This window comes from Apostichopus japonicus, chromosome 7 (assembly GCF_037975245.1).
Source record: "Apostichopus japonicus isolate 1M-3 chromosome 7, ASM3797524v1, whole genome shotgun sequence".
Taxonomy (NCBI): Eukaryota; Metazoa; Echinodermata; class Holothuroidea; order Aspidochirotida; family Stichopodidae; genus Apostichopus; species Apostichopus japonicus.
In genome coordinates, this window is record NC_092567.1 from 22,099,317 (window position 1) to 22,116,620 (window position 17,304).

At 37.6% G+C, this 17,304-nt stretch overlaps 1 protein-coding gene across 5 annotated transcripts in view; it reads right to left on the minus strand.

Annotated features, from left to right (window-relative positions):
* Positions 1-5,806: 5,806 nt before the first annotated feature.
* Positions 5,807-17,304, minus strand: part of LOC139969756 (phosphatidylinositol 4-phosphate 3-kinase C2 domain-containing subunit beta-like) — a 47,489-nt gene continuing 35,991 nt past the window's right edge. For all 5 annotated transcript variants that reach the window (XM_071974979.1, XM_071974980.1, XM_071974983.1 and 2 more), the window contains 6 exons: positions 15,596-15,671; positions 14,373-14,618; positions 12,686-12,770; positions 12,078-12,193; positions 11,007-11,132; positions 5,807-9,515 (listed from right to left, as the gene is read on the minus strand). In XM_071974979.1, the coding sequence (XP_071831080.1) occupies positions 9,330-9,515; positions 11,007-11,132; positions 12,078-12,193; positions 12,686-12,770; positions 14,373-14,618; positions 15,596-15,671 (835 nt within the window). In that variant the 3' untranslated portion in view covers positions 5,807-9,329. The remainder of the gene's footprint in view (positions 9,516-11,006; positions 11,133-12,077; positions 12,194-12,685; positions 12,771-14,372; positions 14,619-15,595; positions 15,672-17,304) is intronic.

Consider the following 17,304-nt stretch of genomic DNA (forward strand, 5'->3'; position numbering starts at 1 on the left):
GATGTAACAGTGTATGTATAACAGCTAATTGGGTAAATGCAATAAAATGATAATACTAATCCGCATTATTTTGTTTCTTTCCTATACTGTATTACAACAAATTTCACATCTTCTTCCTACATCATTGTGAACAACATTTATCCCACCGACCATGCAATGTGTCATGCATTGAAGGGGCCGGGAGGGGGGGGGGGGTCTTGTTGTTTACTTTTAAATTCTAAACATACATAAGTAGAGAAACAACGGTATTAGAAAAAGAGTGTTGACAGGATTATTAACCCAGTGATAAGGCTATAGGCTTATACGTGTAATAATGTTTGTATATTAGACGTAAGCTTTTGGCTTAGAGAAAGAACTCAGTAAGTTATGTTATCACCCACATAATCGATTGATAAGCAATCCAAAGTGCAACTTACCTTTGCATGTGACAGTCTAGTCTTGTTTGGTTCCATCCTATTTTATAATACAGGAGAGGTACATAAAAAAAATGATAACAAACATGATGGAAAATTGAAATGATAAAATGATTATGTATATATATATATATATATATATATATATATATCTATATATATATATATATGTATATCTATATATATATATATATATATATATATATATATATATATATATATATATATAGGCTATAAAATATATATATAGATATAGAGAGAGAGAGAGAGAGAGAGGTGGAGAGAGAGGTGGAGAGAGAGAGGTGGAGAGAGAGAGGTGAGGATGAAACAAGGGTCAAATTCAATTTGATATTTAACATTTAGGTCTCAATTGAGGAGTAATTTAGCTCTAAAAAAGCGTCCAGAGATCTAATATCTAAATTAATGCTGAAAACCCTGAAAAGAAAAAAGAACGAAACAGCTGTAGAAACAAAACTACTACTCATTATTCTTTTTCCTTGGACTACAACATTTCAAGCATAAAATTATATTTAAAACTGAACCATTCCAACGACCGAACAATATTTCTTCCAATATACTGCTGTTGAAACCGTTTTGTTATAACATATACCCTATGAACTACCTTTGTATATACCTGTTTGCCCGTAATTGTTATCAAGTGGAGTATACGTAGGAGGCTAACCACCAACGCCCGAATAAGCTTCAAAGAAGTGAACAATAGTTCGTTTGACTTACGCAAATGAAGAAAGGAAATGACTTGTTTAAAACTAACAAATGGAATTTACACATGCATGGGTGCATGACATAACGGAATACAATGTGTGTAACTTACGTGCAATTGAATGTATACTAGTTTAGACAACAACGTAAGTTTAGTCAACAACGAACGTTTAGGTAGCAACGGATTTTGACAACAACGGAAGTTAAGGCAGCAACTTAGTTACGACAACAACGGAAGTTTAGAAAACAAAGGTAGTTTAGGCAACAACGGAAATTTAGACAACAATGAAAGTTTAGGCAACAACGGAAGTTTAGGCAACAAAGGAAGTTTAGACAACAACGTAATTTAAGACAAAAACATGGTAAAAACAGCAGCAACAACTTTAGTGTAGACAGCAACAAACTTAGTTTAGACAACGAAATAAGGTTGCCCTTTTCGCGTTCCATAGTATACAGGGAGCGTACACACACACAGAGCATCATATCTGGAGTGCACAAAGTTACCTGGTTTCACAATATTAACAGAAAATATTAGTAGGTCAGAAAATATATAAGTAATATTAAAATCAATATATTATGATTCAATGTGAGTATATCAGAAAAAGTATCAACATTTTACAAATCAATATGAGTATGTCAAGTATAATATCAATATTTTTGCAACTTCCAGAAGAAACGATATAAATTTTGGGTTGTACACTATCAGTGTTCATTGGCGGTGCCATCCGTTTCGTAATTTCAGAATTTGTATCAATATGTTATGAAGAAATATTAGGGTGTTAAAATTTACATGCTATGAATGCCTTCTACGCACTCAGCGATTTCTTTTTTTGTCGATTCATAAATGAAGCACAACCTTCGTTACACACACACAACAGTTCGTAAGCATGACATAACTCCGGAAGTGTGTAAAGGACTTCACATTGAAGACTTAGAAACATTGCAACACAGTGCATACCTGGAAATTAACGCCGTTGCACGTTCACTAAAAGTACAAATTGTGTACAACAAGTTCTTTTCGATTTTTTTGACGATTAGCCTCAACATGGTAGCAAAAGATCATTTCCAAAAATTAATTTATAAACTTTGTCAAGGAATTGAAAGAAAAATATTTAAAAGCAAGATGGCAACGAATATATTACAGGGAATTTACCGGGAATTGCACACAGGGGTAAATATAATAGATTGTGGTCCCGACACAAAAGAATACGGTATTTAAGGTATAGTAGGTCTATAATGATTACCAAAACACAGACAATAAGGAAAACTCAAAAATGAAGAATGTATACTCAAAAGATTGACTTCGGTCAGCTTGCGGCTTTGATAAGCCAATAGGCTTCTTCGCGATTTCCTGCTTGCAGGAGGATCTAATTTACATATAAAAGGGAGTTATAGACCCGTCGTGCACACAGAGGAATTTACCCGGGGTACACGCGAAGGAAAACCCCGGGATACAGACGGGCGTAATATAACCGTAATACACATAAAAAAAAAATGATACATGCTCGGGATGCATACGAAGAGATACACCCGGGTACACGTAAAGGAATATAACGAGGGTGCCCAGAACGCAGCGAAAATAGGGAAATAATTTAACAACTGGAAGAATAAAAACAGTGACTATACTAGAACGAATGAACTGTACTCCTAAGGGCAGATTTACAAAATAGAACATAACAGAGTGTGGATGGTGGGAGTATATACCCAAAAGAAGAAAGGAAAACGGGGTATAAAATAATAGGAATACAACAGGGTATGTGCACAAATAACTGTAACATGTGGTGGTAGTGAGGGATATGCACAAAGAACTATATAAAGGTGGATCATTGTACGCAATAAAATAGTGTAACATATGTTGTTGGGGGTACACACAAAGGAATTATAACGAGGGATACACACAGATGATATATCATGACAGGAAATATAAGAAAGAATTTATATAGGAGTATCAAACTAACGATGGATGTTATCCAAAAGGATAGCAACACAGTGAATAAATGATACACACAGAATCATTGCATCCGAACAATGTAGAAAAAGGAATATATCTGATGTGGCGGTCACTGCAACGATACCATTCCTATCCAACGATGGTTCGGCTCGTTATGCCGAAGCTATCGCGACATTCTACCAAAGGGACCGAAGTGACATTATTCCTAAGGCCAATGCTATCTATCCTGACATAGTTGTTGATAAGAACAGTGGCGGAGCGTCCATACAGTCGGGGGGGGGGGCGGATGCCCCCCCTGACGGACTCAAATGGACTGCTGGCGCCCTTTTCAGCTCTTTACCACTTTTTACTTATTCGCGATTATTGACTTTTTTTATTGCGCTCTCATCTACTTTTTGACATTTGTCACATTTTGTTTGTGTAATTTTTTCTGCAAATTAGCCAGGCCCGGAAAGGGTCATTTCCGGCGATCTAGGGAGTGTCTTTACTCAAAAAATTTCTGTACGCTACGCGCCAACCAGTGGTGGCGCTCCGCTTAGATAGTTTCGAAAGCGCGCCCATACAGACCATTCTCGCCCCTCCTGACCAATACCCCTAGCCAGGGGCGGCAATTTGTTTCAAATATTGGGGGGGGGGGACATGCAGGCAAATTTCTATCCAAGCGGAGCGTCACCATCGGTTGGCGCGCAGCGTACCAAAAAAATTTCTGGTTTTGATAGCCCCCAGATCACCGGAAATGGCACTTCTCGGGCTTGAAACTGACCAACCAGATGTACACTTTTGCCTGAGAACCAAGTTTTTCCTAATAGTTTTTTTTCATTCATAACCTTTTTTTCAAGATTGTCACCAGTCACACATCATGTTCTACCTCATTGCATCTCCTGTGGATCATTGCTTTTGTAGGTAATTCTTCGTAACGCCCTACAATACCCGTCAGCCCCACTTTTCAAGGTTTTAAGCCCATTATTTGTTCAGAATTTGATTAATAAATTCACTTCAAAACATACCCATAATGTTGCATAATATTTCATCTATGGACAACCAATATAGAAAAACCCCCCTCAACCCCTAACAGACCGGTCAAAATTGCACGAGTAGAGGGAAGTATGATGAAGAATGTTGGTCAAGGAATTTTCGAAAATTCAGACACAGTTAAATTATTGGTGTACAAATATTAAAACCTCTTATAACGGCTACTATAAAACTTCGATATCATAGAAAATACCAAAAAAATATGCACGAGGGAGAGGGCGGTCTCCACCCTTCATCCCCCCTCCCTTGGCTACTCACCTGCGGTTAGAAATCTTGTAGGAAACAGGCCAAATGGAAACCCAGTGAACCCATATCGATGTGGATCATATATATGATTGTACGTACTTACACAAGATGCAAACCAAATTTCATTACGGATGCGGTCCGTCTAGCTATTCATTTCGAAAAAAAAGTAAAAACTACTTTCGGTCATATATAGTAAAATATTGTGACACGGTTAGACAGGCGCCTTGCGAGGAATTTGCGAGGGGCAAAGCTTGTACCCAGACTTTCTAAGCGTAGCGCCACCATTAGTTGGCGCGAAGCGCAAAAAAAAATTTGGCCGAAAATGCCTCCCAGATTGCTGGAAATGGCACTTCCCAGGCCTTGTAAGTTGCATCTAAGCATTTTCTATTTTGAAATTACTAGCGATATCATAAAAAAATACAAAACATATGCTTAAAAAAAACTATGCCACCAAATATTGGGGGGGATATTAGATACTATATCCCCCCACCTAAAATATTGGGGGGACATGTCCCCCCGTCCCCCCCATGATCTCCGCCCATGCCCCTAGCTCCGCCACTGGATAAGAATCAACTAACCGACACGAACGAGATGATGTGTTAGAAATGACTTTCCAAAAAAACCTAACTCACGTCCCACCCTCAGCAGAGGTTGGAGGGAAATTCGCAGAATTTGTTTTGGGAGAATAGTAATCATGGGATCGGTAAACCCGACTTCACGTATGCCACCAATTTCCGTTCATGAGTAAATTTTGCGCATCAGAATGATCCATTTCGTCAATTGACGAAACAAATAATGGATGTTTAATGTCCGCTTGTAAATTTTGGCGTTCCAAGGATCACGAAGCCTCCGAAACTGAGGTTGAAATTAAACAAATCACTCAAGATTTTCGAGATCTTTGTTTTTGTCAATTGTCAACAACTCTGTAACTGGACGACATGTATTAATCTTGGAGTGACTCGAACTTGGGACCTCATGATTGAAAGGCACTGGGGTTAACCACTGAGCTAACACTCCTTGAGTTAACACTGAGCTAACACACCTTAACAAATTACCGTAGAGTTCTGGTACTCACTAAGGTGAAACTACACACTAAGTATGAATGAATTTCACCCATGTTTTATTTTTTTGAAGATAACGAGTTTAAGAGGTTTTTCAGAACTCGAATGACCTTTGAACTCCAGAAACAGTACATAGGTTGTTTGTACTCATTAAAGTCGATCCATACGCTAACTATGAACGTCATTCTGTTGACCTCAAATGACATTTTCATCTCTACAATAACATAGGGCTCTTGCAGTCACTAGTTAGAAACATGTGGCAAGTATCAATTCATCCAAGCTTTTCACTAGAACATATTGTACCTAAACTTGAAGGTTTGAAGCTTTGACAGACAGACACACACACACACAAAAAGACACAAAAGACAAACAAAAACAACTTGTGATATTATACCTTTTGTATTCACTTTTAATTCAATAAACGTATTCAATATCATGCAAGAATAAAAACGGGCAATATTATGCACGGCAACTCAACATCGCCAAAAAAGAAAGAAAAAAAATTTATTATTATTTTATATTTTCAGTGAAAACGAAGGAAGAGAGAAATGTACAAGGAAAGGAATATCATCCAAATTACATTTCTGATATTAAATATATTACATATAAAGTATGTGTAAACATTGTAAAAAAAACCAAACGTATGGACGTTCTAATCTGTTATTAAAGCTGAGTTTGTTGAGCTGGAAGAAGTGATTAATTCTCTCGAATTTATTTCAAAAGTAGTAATTTGTGCATTTTTCTTTTAAGATCAATACGTATCTGGATTTGCCCTTTTTTTTCCTATTTTTTTTTTAATAAAAGTTACAGAAACAATTTGAAGAAGAAACAATAATAATTAAAAGTTCATTTTACTTAGAAAATCTTAAGAGAGTCTTTTAGTTTTGAAGGATTTTAAGCAGCCGGGTATGTACCTCTATAGCTGGTCAGCTGATCAGGAGACTTTTTTTTAAATGATATATTATCCACACTTAACTTTGGATTGATAAGCTCGCACATATATCTCATGAGACGGAATTTTGCAGAGGTGAACAAAATATTCAGTTATAGTTTAGATTGGTTGACGCTGTCACATCCAAATACCACATAGAATAATTCTGAAAAATTAACATGCAGTTTTTATAGACATGATAATACTACCCACTCCCAGCCCTATCTTGTCCTACTAACCCCCCCTCCATCTTGCCGAAAACTCTCTCGTACCACGCATGTCCTCTCCTACAAAGAAAAACTTGACCGATGCATTTACAAAGGGGTGAATAGTGATGCCAGTGAGAACACCAAGTTGTTTTTTGCATAAATAGACCAGATTCCAAACGATTAATTTGGTCATTGTGGCAGTTATAAAAAAAAGAGCAAATATTGGCAGTACCACTGTTTCAGTGAAAAATGACCACATTTACAAATCTCTCTCTCTGTTTATGTACAATAAAGTTCTTCAGGCAAAATCATCAATGAATTAAGTAAAACAGCGACAAGATATTCATAATTTTGTTCAGCAAAGAAAAAGAAAAAAAAAACATGAAATTGAAATCATTTGAATTAATATCTGAATTTGAGACAAAATTAACATGATCACATGACACAAAAATTGGTTCGAAAAAAAAAAAAATTGTGGAAATGCAAATATTTTACAGTTTTTATAGATGGGAGTTTTGTCACACAAATAGTCCAGGGGAGGGGAGGATAGGGTATAGTCCAACTCAAACTTAAGGGTGATGGTATTGCTTCTCTCGCAACCTGCCTGCTCCCCTATAACCCTACCCTCCCCCCCCTCTGCCCCCATTATAGATAATTGATACCGGTAATATTCTTCGTACATTCTTCTCACCTCATTTAAAAAACAATTCCTCTCTTCTCCATACCTATGTAACATACTAATAATATCCAAAACTTTAACACACAGATTTCAAAATTTACAATCATTGGGCTTAGTTTCTGGAAATGTGTATTTTGTTGTTGTTGTGGTTTTTCAAATCTTTCAAATTTAAATTCATCATGAATACAAAAAAAACTATTATTATAGCCAGTTATTATTAGTCTATGAAAATCATTTCTTTGATAATAAGGTTAACATCAGATTTTGCCCCCCCCCCCCCCTCCAAAAAAAAAGATAAAATAGTGAAACTATTTATGTATAACTTATATGCTGTACACGAATTAAAAATTACAGATACAATCGCCATTCCCTGATACAAATTCTACATACAAACTTTGATGTAGCATGGACTGTAGAAAATGAACTGATGGCTTTGTTTGTATTTTAGACCCTCCTGCAAGCAGGAACTTGCGAAGAAGCCTCATTGGCTTATCAAAGCCCCAAGCTGACCGAAGTCAGTCTCTTACATTCATATTTAACGTCCATGATTATGAATTGTCAACAACTCTGTAACTGGATGACATACATTAACCTTGGAGTGGCTCGAACTCGGGACCTCATGTGTGGAATGCACCGCCTTTGTGCCATTGGAATTTCACAATATCCTGTGTTTATGAATGGTAGCATTGAAGTAACTGTTGACAAAGGGTTCCCTTAACTTCAGTCATTGTGATAGGGCATTCATGCATGTTACATATCAATAGCAGTAAATTCTGTACATTCCAGGGCGTGGGAGGTTAAACTGTGGTATAGTTTGCTGCTTTATTCCCTTTCGTTTCATTTTCAACAGCGCCATGTGCTATGATATTAGAATACAGCACTGAACATGTAGGACCAACGCAGTGAGGGATTCCAATTTTGCTTGAAAACCTCAAAAGTGTCCCCATTTCACATAAATTAGCAGTGCTTCTTGTGGTGATAAAATAAAGCATTATTTGTTTCATTTTTAACCACATGTCCCACGGCCCCTCAACGTCTGTGCACTCTGCCCCTGCTGCCCCCACCCCCCAGATTTAACCCTCTTCTACTCATGATACTCAACCCTTTGTACAGCAGGGGCTGATAATTAAGGGTTGGCTGGTGATTAGAGATTGTTAAATGCTTTGCTAAACCACAAACAATACATCTCTCAGACGATCCATTTAAACAGAGCAGAACTGTCTTTCACAGCAGAAGTACAAAGTCATTCCTTGCCTGATTCATATATCTTCTTGGAACTCGTGACAAAAGAGCTTTGCTTTGAAACATGGCGGATGTTATTGAAACTCGCAGAGGTAGTGTCAAACACCTCACGTATGAGAGCTGTTTAATTAATTATAAAGATGTGGCAGTTTTGAGGGGGTAGGGAAGAGGGAGGTAGAGGGGAGGGTGAGGCCCGAGGATAGTGACAAATGCAAAAGTTGGTTGTTGGCAGCTTGAGGATAAATGTACAATGAGAATACCACAGAAGTGGATGTAGAAAGGTCAGAACAAAAGAAAATGCTCCTCTCCCCTTACCTCCCCTTCTCCCTCCCCACCCCTCCCTCTCTCTCTCACATTCCCATGTTTCCTGGTCAAACCCAACCTGACCCTATTCCACAGCTAATGTTATCTGTATAATAACTGTATAACTGGAGAAAAATGAAAAAAAAAGTATCTCCTTATAAATATCTAATCATGTATTACGCAGCTTTTAATATGTTGGGCTAGTAATTCTCTTTCGCTATGCTATTAATTACGAGTGGTTTAATGAGGTTTTTCACGTTAGCTAATGACCCTATGATAAAGCGAAGAGAGGAAAAACAAAAACTCGAAGAAAACAACGCAGCGATTGCAAGAAAAAATGAAAAAAAAAAGAAAGCTGGGTGAGATTAAAAAACATCATATGAAAAGTCTTAGAAGTAGTAATTTACGGTCAAATAGGAATCACAGCGATTTAGAGATGTTTGTGTAAACCTTTCCAACCCTAACACCAAATCACGAAACCAGACAGGCAGACAGACATATATATATATATATATAATCGATGCCGATTAACATCACCGCTGTCAGCAGTACGAAGGTAACTCCCCGAGAAGAAACCATCTGGTGGTCTTTTTGGTGGACAGGTCAAATTGACGTAGGATGACGTCCACTCCGCCCATGTACGGATGCTCCTTCAGAAGGTCCGAGTTCCAGATGGTCAGTCGGACGGTCCGCCTCTCAGCCTCCTCTTTCGATACTTTGTACATTATCTGGGCAGAAGAAAGAACAAGGTTTGAAAACCCAACATGGATATTACGAAACATTCTGTAAAGATGGCTAGTGTTTTTTTCTTCTGTTTCTTCTTCTCTCTTCTATGCTTATTTTCATCTGTTTTTTCTTCTCCTTTCCATCTTTTGATTAGTTATAGTAAAGTAATCTCAAATAATGCTGTTTTATGATCAATGACATGTGAATTATTTGACCTGCTGTGATGTGTAGCCTGTCACTTAAAGGTGGTACAAAATGTAAGTTGATGTGTAAAAGTAAGTTGGCCTGATGTTTCGATCGTAGCAGGATCTTCTTCACAGACTAATAAATAACTGTTTTTTGTGCGTGTTTTTGTCCCTTCTGTAATTGTTACTTGTCATTTAGCCTCTGAAGAAGATCCTGCTTGGATCGAAACGTCAGGCCAACTTACTTTTACACATTCTATTACACAGGCTCTCTAGTGGATAAGCAGTTTGCTAACAGTTTTATTTTATTTTGACTAATAAATAACCACGTCTTCTGCTGTATTAGACAACCAGCAACAGCTCATGCATATGCATCAGAAATAACCTACTACTACTGTATTAGACAAATGTAAGTTGTCAGTTAACAGAGTCGCCACAAACCAACCAATTTGTTGTATCGCCCTCTGTCTTCATATTGACACATTATTAAAGGAACATATCATTTTGAAAGCAACTAAATATGTAGCTTCTGTCCACTGCACAAAATGGACATCCCCATTTACTTCAAGAGTCTATTGGATGTTGGAGGTGAAATACAGTAGCTGTAGCTTACAACATTCAAGTCAAAGCTGAAAACCAACCATTTTAGACAGCATTACTGCAATATATAAACTGTGTTTTCAACTCTGTTCATGTGCAGTACTCCAACACGTTAAAACGTACATGCTTTTTATTCTTCATACTCATCTATTGTATTTTATTCTGCAGTTTTACTACATATTATGTGTCATATATTTTTATTACCGTGACATAGCGTTTTAGAGCACTTTTGTTGATTTTACGCTTTATAAAATAACATATTATTATTACTAGACAACCAGCAAACAGCAACAGCTCATGCATATGCATGAGTAATAACTACTACTTCTGCTTTACTAGACAACCAGCAAACAGCAACAGCAACCAGTTGGGACAATTGATTGCCATACTGTAGTGTCATGTCCCACTTCAGAGAACTCATATTGTCAGTATGAGCAATATGAATCATGTTTCTATCAGATCAAGGTTTGGAACTGTTTGTACTGTCAATACCAGTGCTTCGAGAGCATGATATTGGAGTACAGTTTACAGAGGTATTAGCATTAGGAAATTGTCCCAACTGGCTGCAACCAGCTCATGCATATGCATGAGCAATAATCACTACTACTGCTGTATTAGACAACCAGCAACAGCTCATGCATATGCATGATAATTAACTACTATTAGCCAACCAGCAAGCTGGATACAGCCATGTTTTACTCTACTCACCACTTCGTTGTAGGTTGGATTGTTGGTCTTTTTGATCACTTTGGTCTTTTTCTTAGTTGATTTATAAGGGTCTGGAATAAGATAGGTCTTCACATAAGGATCTGGCAAGCTCCCCCCTCTCGTCGGCTGGAGAAATGAAAAAATAACTTATATCAAACAAAAATTGATTCGTTAAGGTGCAGAAGAGATCTATTTTTTTTTTTTTCAAAGGCAAATCTGAGAAATGTTCATCTGTAATACTTCATTGTCGTTTTTTTCCTTCCGTTCATCCAAGTTTCAACTTTTGACTTTGGTCTTATTATTGGTCAAAGAAATCATCAAAATAAGACTTTTATTTTGAATATTCAATGAGTGGTCACAGGCGCTGGGGTGCAGGGATGTGGGGGGGGAGGGCCACATAGGACCCCCAATATTTTTCTGGCCCCCCCAAAAAATTGCTTGGGAAATTGTTTACTTTTTAAAAAATAGGTTCTAGCAGTACTCTGCCTTCCCCGCTGCCCTAGATAAGTACTGCGCCCCCTAAGAAGAATAAAAGGGAGTTCTACCTGTGCCTATGAGTGGTCACCACACATTTATTGGGGTGATATCAACCCGACTGCACATATGCACACGATCCCACCACACAGAACTCATTGTCATGAGCCCCGTGGGTCGTCAAGATCCATGGACATACAACAATGATACACTGGCAAGACCTAACAGAACAATTGTCTAACCTTCACGAACTGTGCCCGTTTAGGGTCACACAAAAGATTTCTTTGCAGTGGTTGGTTATACTAGCTGCAACCGGGGAATATGTAGTCGTGAAACCGCCGCACACTGCTGACTAAAATTCAGGGAAAATGTTACATGTTGATTCCCCCCCCCCTCCCCCCTCCCTCCACTGAAACTGACAAAAATCTTAACACTGGCAAATTCTTGACCAGTTGTAGTCGAGAGCACATGCGCGCTGCCGGACTTTCCATATTTTTCCATTGTTACAACCGTCAAACCTGAGTCTGGGTCATGTCCGGTGGAATATGTTTCCCTTTGACAGACATGTTATTCTCATGTCTAGGGTAAAAAACTCACCAGGTCTTTGGCGTGGGAAACCACGATAAACAGAGCATTCTTCTGGTAATAGATAGACAGCTTGACTTGACCTCCGATCTGACCCTGTTCCACTTCATTAGTTTGCTTCTCTTCACCTGAAATGCCAAATTAAATCAATAAATTGTGAGAGAGAAATGTTTCCTTAAAACTGTTAAGCTGCTTCAGTTTTTGTCAGGCTTTACCCCCTTTTAACTCTCCCATCCTCCTAACTCTCATCGAAGAATCGCACTAGGAAAAGATGATTTTATTAAACATTTTGTGACTAATGTCAATAGTTTCTGACCGTTTTTCTACTGCATTGCTGGGGAATGTTAAACATAAATCTGATATTTTGGGTTATCCATCACTGCATGAATAAAAACTTTTGAAAGACATTTTTCTTTTCTTCAGTGACAGAGGGCAGACTTACTCGACCAGCCAATGGGATTGGAGCTTGTAGCCAAGCTTGTCAGCTTGGGGTCTAACATATTGTGCTAACACACCACCAATGCTTAAAAAGAACACTGAAATCTCATAACATTACAACACAAATGATTAAGTTTGAACCAGACCATGCATATTTAGTCTTGAAAAGTCTGTAGACTAACCTTTGACCTTTTCTCCCTGCTTGGCTTGACCAGAATCTTTCTCGTCTCTCAGGGATGGATGGAAGAAGGTGTAGACCAGATCACACTGAGATAAGGAAGGGAAAACATTTTAATGATCCGTGCAGCAGACTTGTAGTGTGAGAAGTAGTACGACAGTATGATTACCACAGTATGAGTACATCAGTATGAGTACAACAGTATGAGTATGAGTACATCAGTATGAGTACAACAGTATGAGTATGAGTACATCAGTATGAGTACAACAGTATGATTACCACAGTATGAGTACATCAGTATGAGTACAACAGTATGAGTATCAGTACATCAGTATGAGTACAACAGTATGAGTATGAGTACATCAGTATGAGTACAACAGTATGAGTATGAGTACATCAGTATGAGTACAACAGTATGAGTATGAGTACATCAGTATGAGTACAACAGTATGAGTATGAGTACATCAGTATGAGTACAACAGTATGAGTATGAGTACATCAGTATGAGTACAACAGTATGATTACCACAGTATGAGTACATCAGTATGAGTACAACAGTATGAGTATGAGTACATCAGTATGAGTACAACAGTATGAGTACATCAGTATGAGTACAACAGTATGAGTATGAGTACATCAGTATGAGTACAACAGTATGAGTACAACAGTATGAGTACATCAGTATGAGTACAACAGTATGAGTATGAGTACATCAGTATGAGTACAACAGCATGAGTATGAGTACAACAGTATGAGTATGAATACAACAGTATGAGTACAACAGCATGTGTATGAATACAACAGTATGAGTATGAATACACCTGTAGTAGTACAACAGGATGAGTATTAATACAACAGTATGAGTACAACATCATGAGTATGAGTACAACAGCATGAGTATGAGTACAACAGTATGAGTAAAGCAGTATGAGTTTGAGTACAACTAGAATTCCACTTGGTATGTGTACAAGAATGGGTACAAGGATCTAAGTATGAAATGAAGTACATATACTTGCACTAGTATTTGCAAAATGCCTGATTATGAGTACAACTCCATGAAGGTGAGTACCAGTACAGGAAACTATGATAAAATAACGAGTACTAGTACAGGAAACTACGATAGAATAACGAGTACAAGTACAGGAAACTGCTATAGAATAACAAGTGCCAGTACAGGAAACTGATTAAATAACCAGTACCAGTACAGAACACTATGATAGGAAAACGGGGACCAGTACAGGAAACTATGATAGAATAACGAGTACAAGTACAGGAAACTACGATAGAATAACAAGTGCCAGTACAGGAAACTATAATAGAATAATGAGTATAAGTTCAGGAAACTGATAGAATAATGAGCACCAGTACAGGAAACTATGATAGAATAACGGGTACAAGTACAGTTAACTGTGATAGAATAACAAGTGTACAGGAAACTATAATAGAATGAGTACAAGTACAGGAAACTATAATAGAATAACGAGTAGAAGTTCAGAAAACTGATAGAATAACAAGTATCAGTACAAAGAACTATGATAGTATAATGAGTACCAGTACATGAAGAGAATGATATGATAACAAATACAAGAACAGACTCACAATAAGTCACTGCATATCACAGAAATGCTTTCATCAACCAATAAGGCATGCTTGAAGCCAGTTGATGTAAACGAATAAACTGCTAAACTTACCACAGAGACGTCCTTCAGCTGTAGTAAGTTAGTCAGGTACCCTTCTAGTTCTGCTTTCCTTTTCTCTGCTACCTGTTTTATATGAGTCCTCCCGACAGCCTTGTGTCCGGTGAGAGACGGCAGTTTGACGTGAGGATATAATATCCCCAGTTTCTGATGGAGCTCCACCACTTCGCTATAACGTCGGAAAATGAAGGAAGGGAGGTCGTCCGATTGACCCTCTCGGACGATACGAATGATGTAGACCTACAAGTCGTGGGACGATAAAGATTGAAGGGAAAATTACGACATTAACTTCTCTGAAGTGACAAATCTCTTTAAGAGCAGAATTTGTTCATTGTTCACCATTTCTTAGCAAAACACAATTTACTATTGTTTAAACTGAGATGGTGGCAATGGGGGCTTCCTCAGCATTTGAATTGAGGGCACTGTCAAATAGGTCCTAATGTGCATGATTTATATCGGTAACAGACCTCTGAATCGAAGTAACACAATTTACCGAAAATGTAGCACTCATGCAAACCCCGTTGGGTGAACTTGTGAGCAGATACACTGACTGGCTGACTCAAAGTTTCTCTTGTGTAGTTTGATCGAACAAAGAAAAAAGAGAAACAGTTTTACTTGAAACTTCAGACATAGGTTTTTAATAGATTCCTTCTGCAAAAATTCCAGACAAATGTCTATAAACTGTTAGTGATCAACAAGTGATACCGTGATGCATGCACGTCCACAGCATTAAATCTTCTAGTAATGTTCGAGACTGCAGCTTGATCATGTTCCACGGAACTAGGTAGGACCAATACGGCAGCGTGCACTGTTAACTTTGTTCATGATTGGTAACATTTCTCAGGCTGTTAATCTTATGACTAACCTTATCACTCATTAACACCTAAAACGGTGTCCTGCAATTTTTTCGTTGGTTAAGTGAAAATTCCTATTCCATTCCTAACCATTTTCGTTAAAATAGACGATTCCTCGCTTTAATGTTATTCACAAGCAAAATATAAACGGAACGAAAAAACCTTTTCATTTTTTAAAGTGAATTCTTTAATTATTCCTCATTAATTGACACCAAATAGACTGGACATTGCAAAATATGTTAATGGTTAACACATTGGTCACATCAAACAGTACACGATATGATCAATATTCAGCTACATCTGTTGTCTTTTGTTTAGTTGTTTTTAATCATTTCAAAGACACAAGGTTTATATTATACTCACATAATATTTCTCATCTTCATATCTCTTCTGTATACCGAATATCGTTGCAGACTTTATTTTGCCGTCAGTTTCTAGACTGCAAAGGGAAGAACATATGACAACAGTCCGATGATCTATTTGTACTTTAAAACTTAAGGAAACATTCATTTGGCTTCAAAAAAGTCAACTTTAGTGACATGCTTCACCTTAATTTGAACAAGGGCGTAGGAACCGGGTGGGCTGGGGGGGCGCCAGCCCCCCAGTGAAAAATGTGGAGGGGCGGAAGTATCATTCCGCCCCCCCACTTCGCAAGTCAAAAAACCCCTTTTCATTTCCAAATGAGAAAAAAAATCTCATTTGGAGCACCAAATTGCATCTAAGGCCAGGTGAAAATACAAAATTAAGTTTACAAAATGGAGTGGGTGTTGAAGTGTGCTATATTGCACCAAATTGCATCTGAGGCCACCTGGAAATGCAAAAAAAATCCAAAGGGGAGGGGGACACCCCTCCCCTTAGACCCCTCCCCCGGCCGGCCATCAGTCTTCAGCCCCCCCACTCAAAAGTAACTTCCTACGCCAATGAATTTGAAGGTAATCTGCGAGATATGCCAACGGCTGAAGGTAGCCTGTAAACACCATACATTATGTCTGTTACACCATACATTATGTGTTACACCATGCATTGCATATTACACCATACATTATGTCTTTATTACACCATACATTGCATATTACACCATACATTTGTCTTTTACACCATACATTGCATATTACACCATTGTACATTATGTCTGTTACACCACACATTGAATACTACACCATCGTACATTATGTCTTTTACACCATACATTGCATATAACACTATACATTATGTCTGTTACACCACACATTGAATACTACACCATCGTACATTATGTCTTTTACACCATACATTTTGTCTTTTACACCATGTATTGTCTTTTACACCAAATATTGTCTACTTTGAATGTTGGCTTGGTAATAGCTAGGCCTAGCTGGAATATACAAGTGACATACTAAAAGCTCAAAACAAATGTAAGTATAATATTACACCACACATTATGATCATTACACAATACATTACCTCAATTACACCATGAGATACCTCTATTACACCACACATTACGTATATTAGAACCATATATCATGTCTACTACACCATGCATAACATCCATTACACCATGCATGGCATTTAATACGCCATACATTATTCTATTACACCACACATTACGTTTATTAGAACCATACATGATGTCTGTTACACCATTACAACTATTACACCATGAATTGCATATAATACACCATACAATACATCTATTACACCACACATTACGTTTATTAGAAACATATATCATGTCCACTACACCATGCATAACATCCATGACACCATGTATTGCATTTAATACACCATACAATACATCTATTACACCACACATTACATTTATTAGAACCATACATGATGTCTATTACACCATGAATTACAACTATTACACCATTCATTGCATCTATTACACCACACATTACGTCTATCACACAATACACATGGTTCCCATGCTCTGCAAAAATCAAATTCCAGACTTTTCAAGACCAGCACATGTGTTATGCTTTACTATGGAGCCTAGCCGCTAATAAGGACATAATGTTAGGTTACTTACTGTACACCTAACAACCGAATCTCTTCTGAAATGTAAAGCACCTATAAAAGAAATGCCA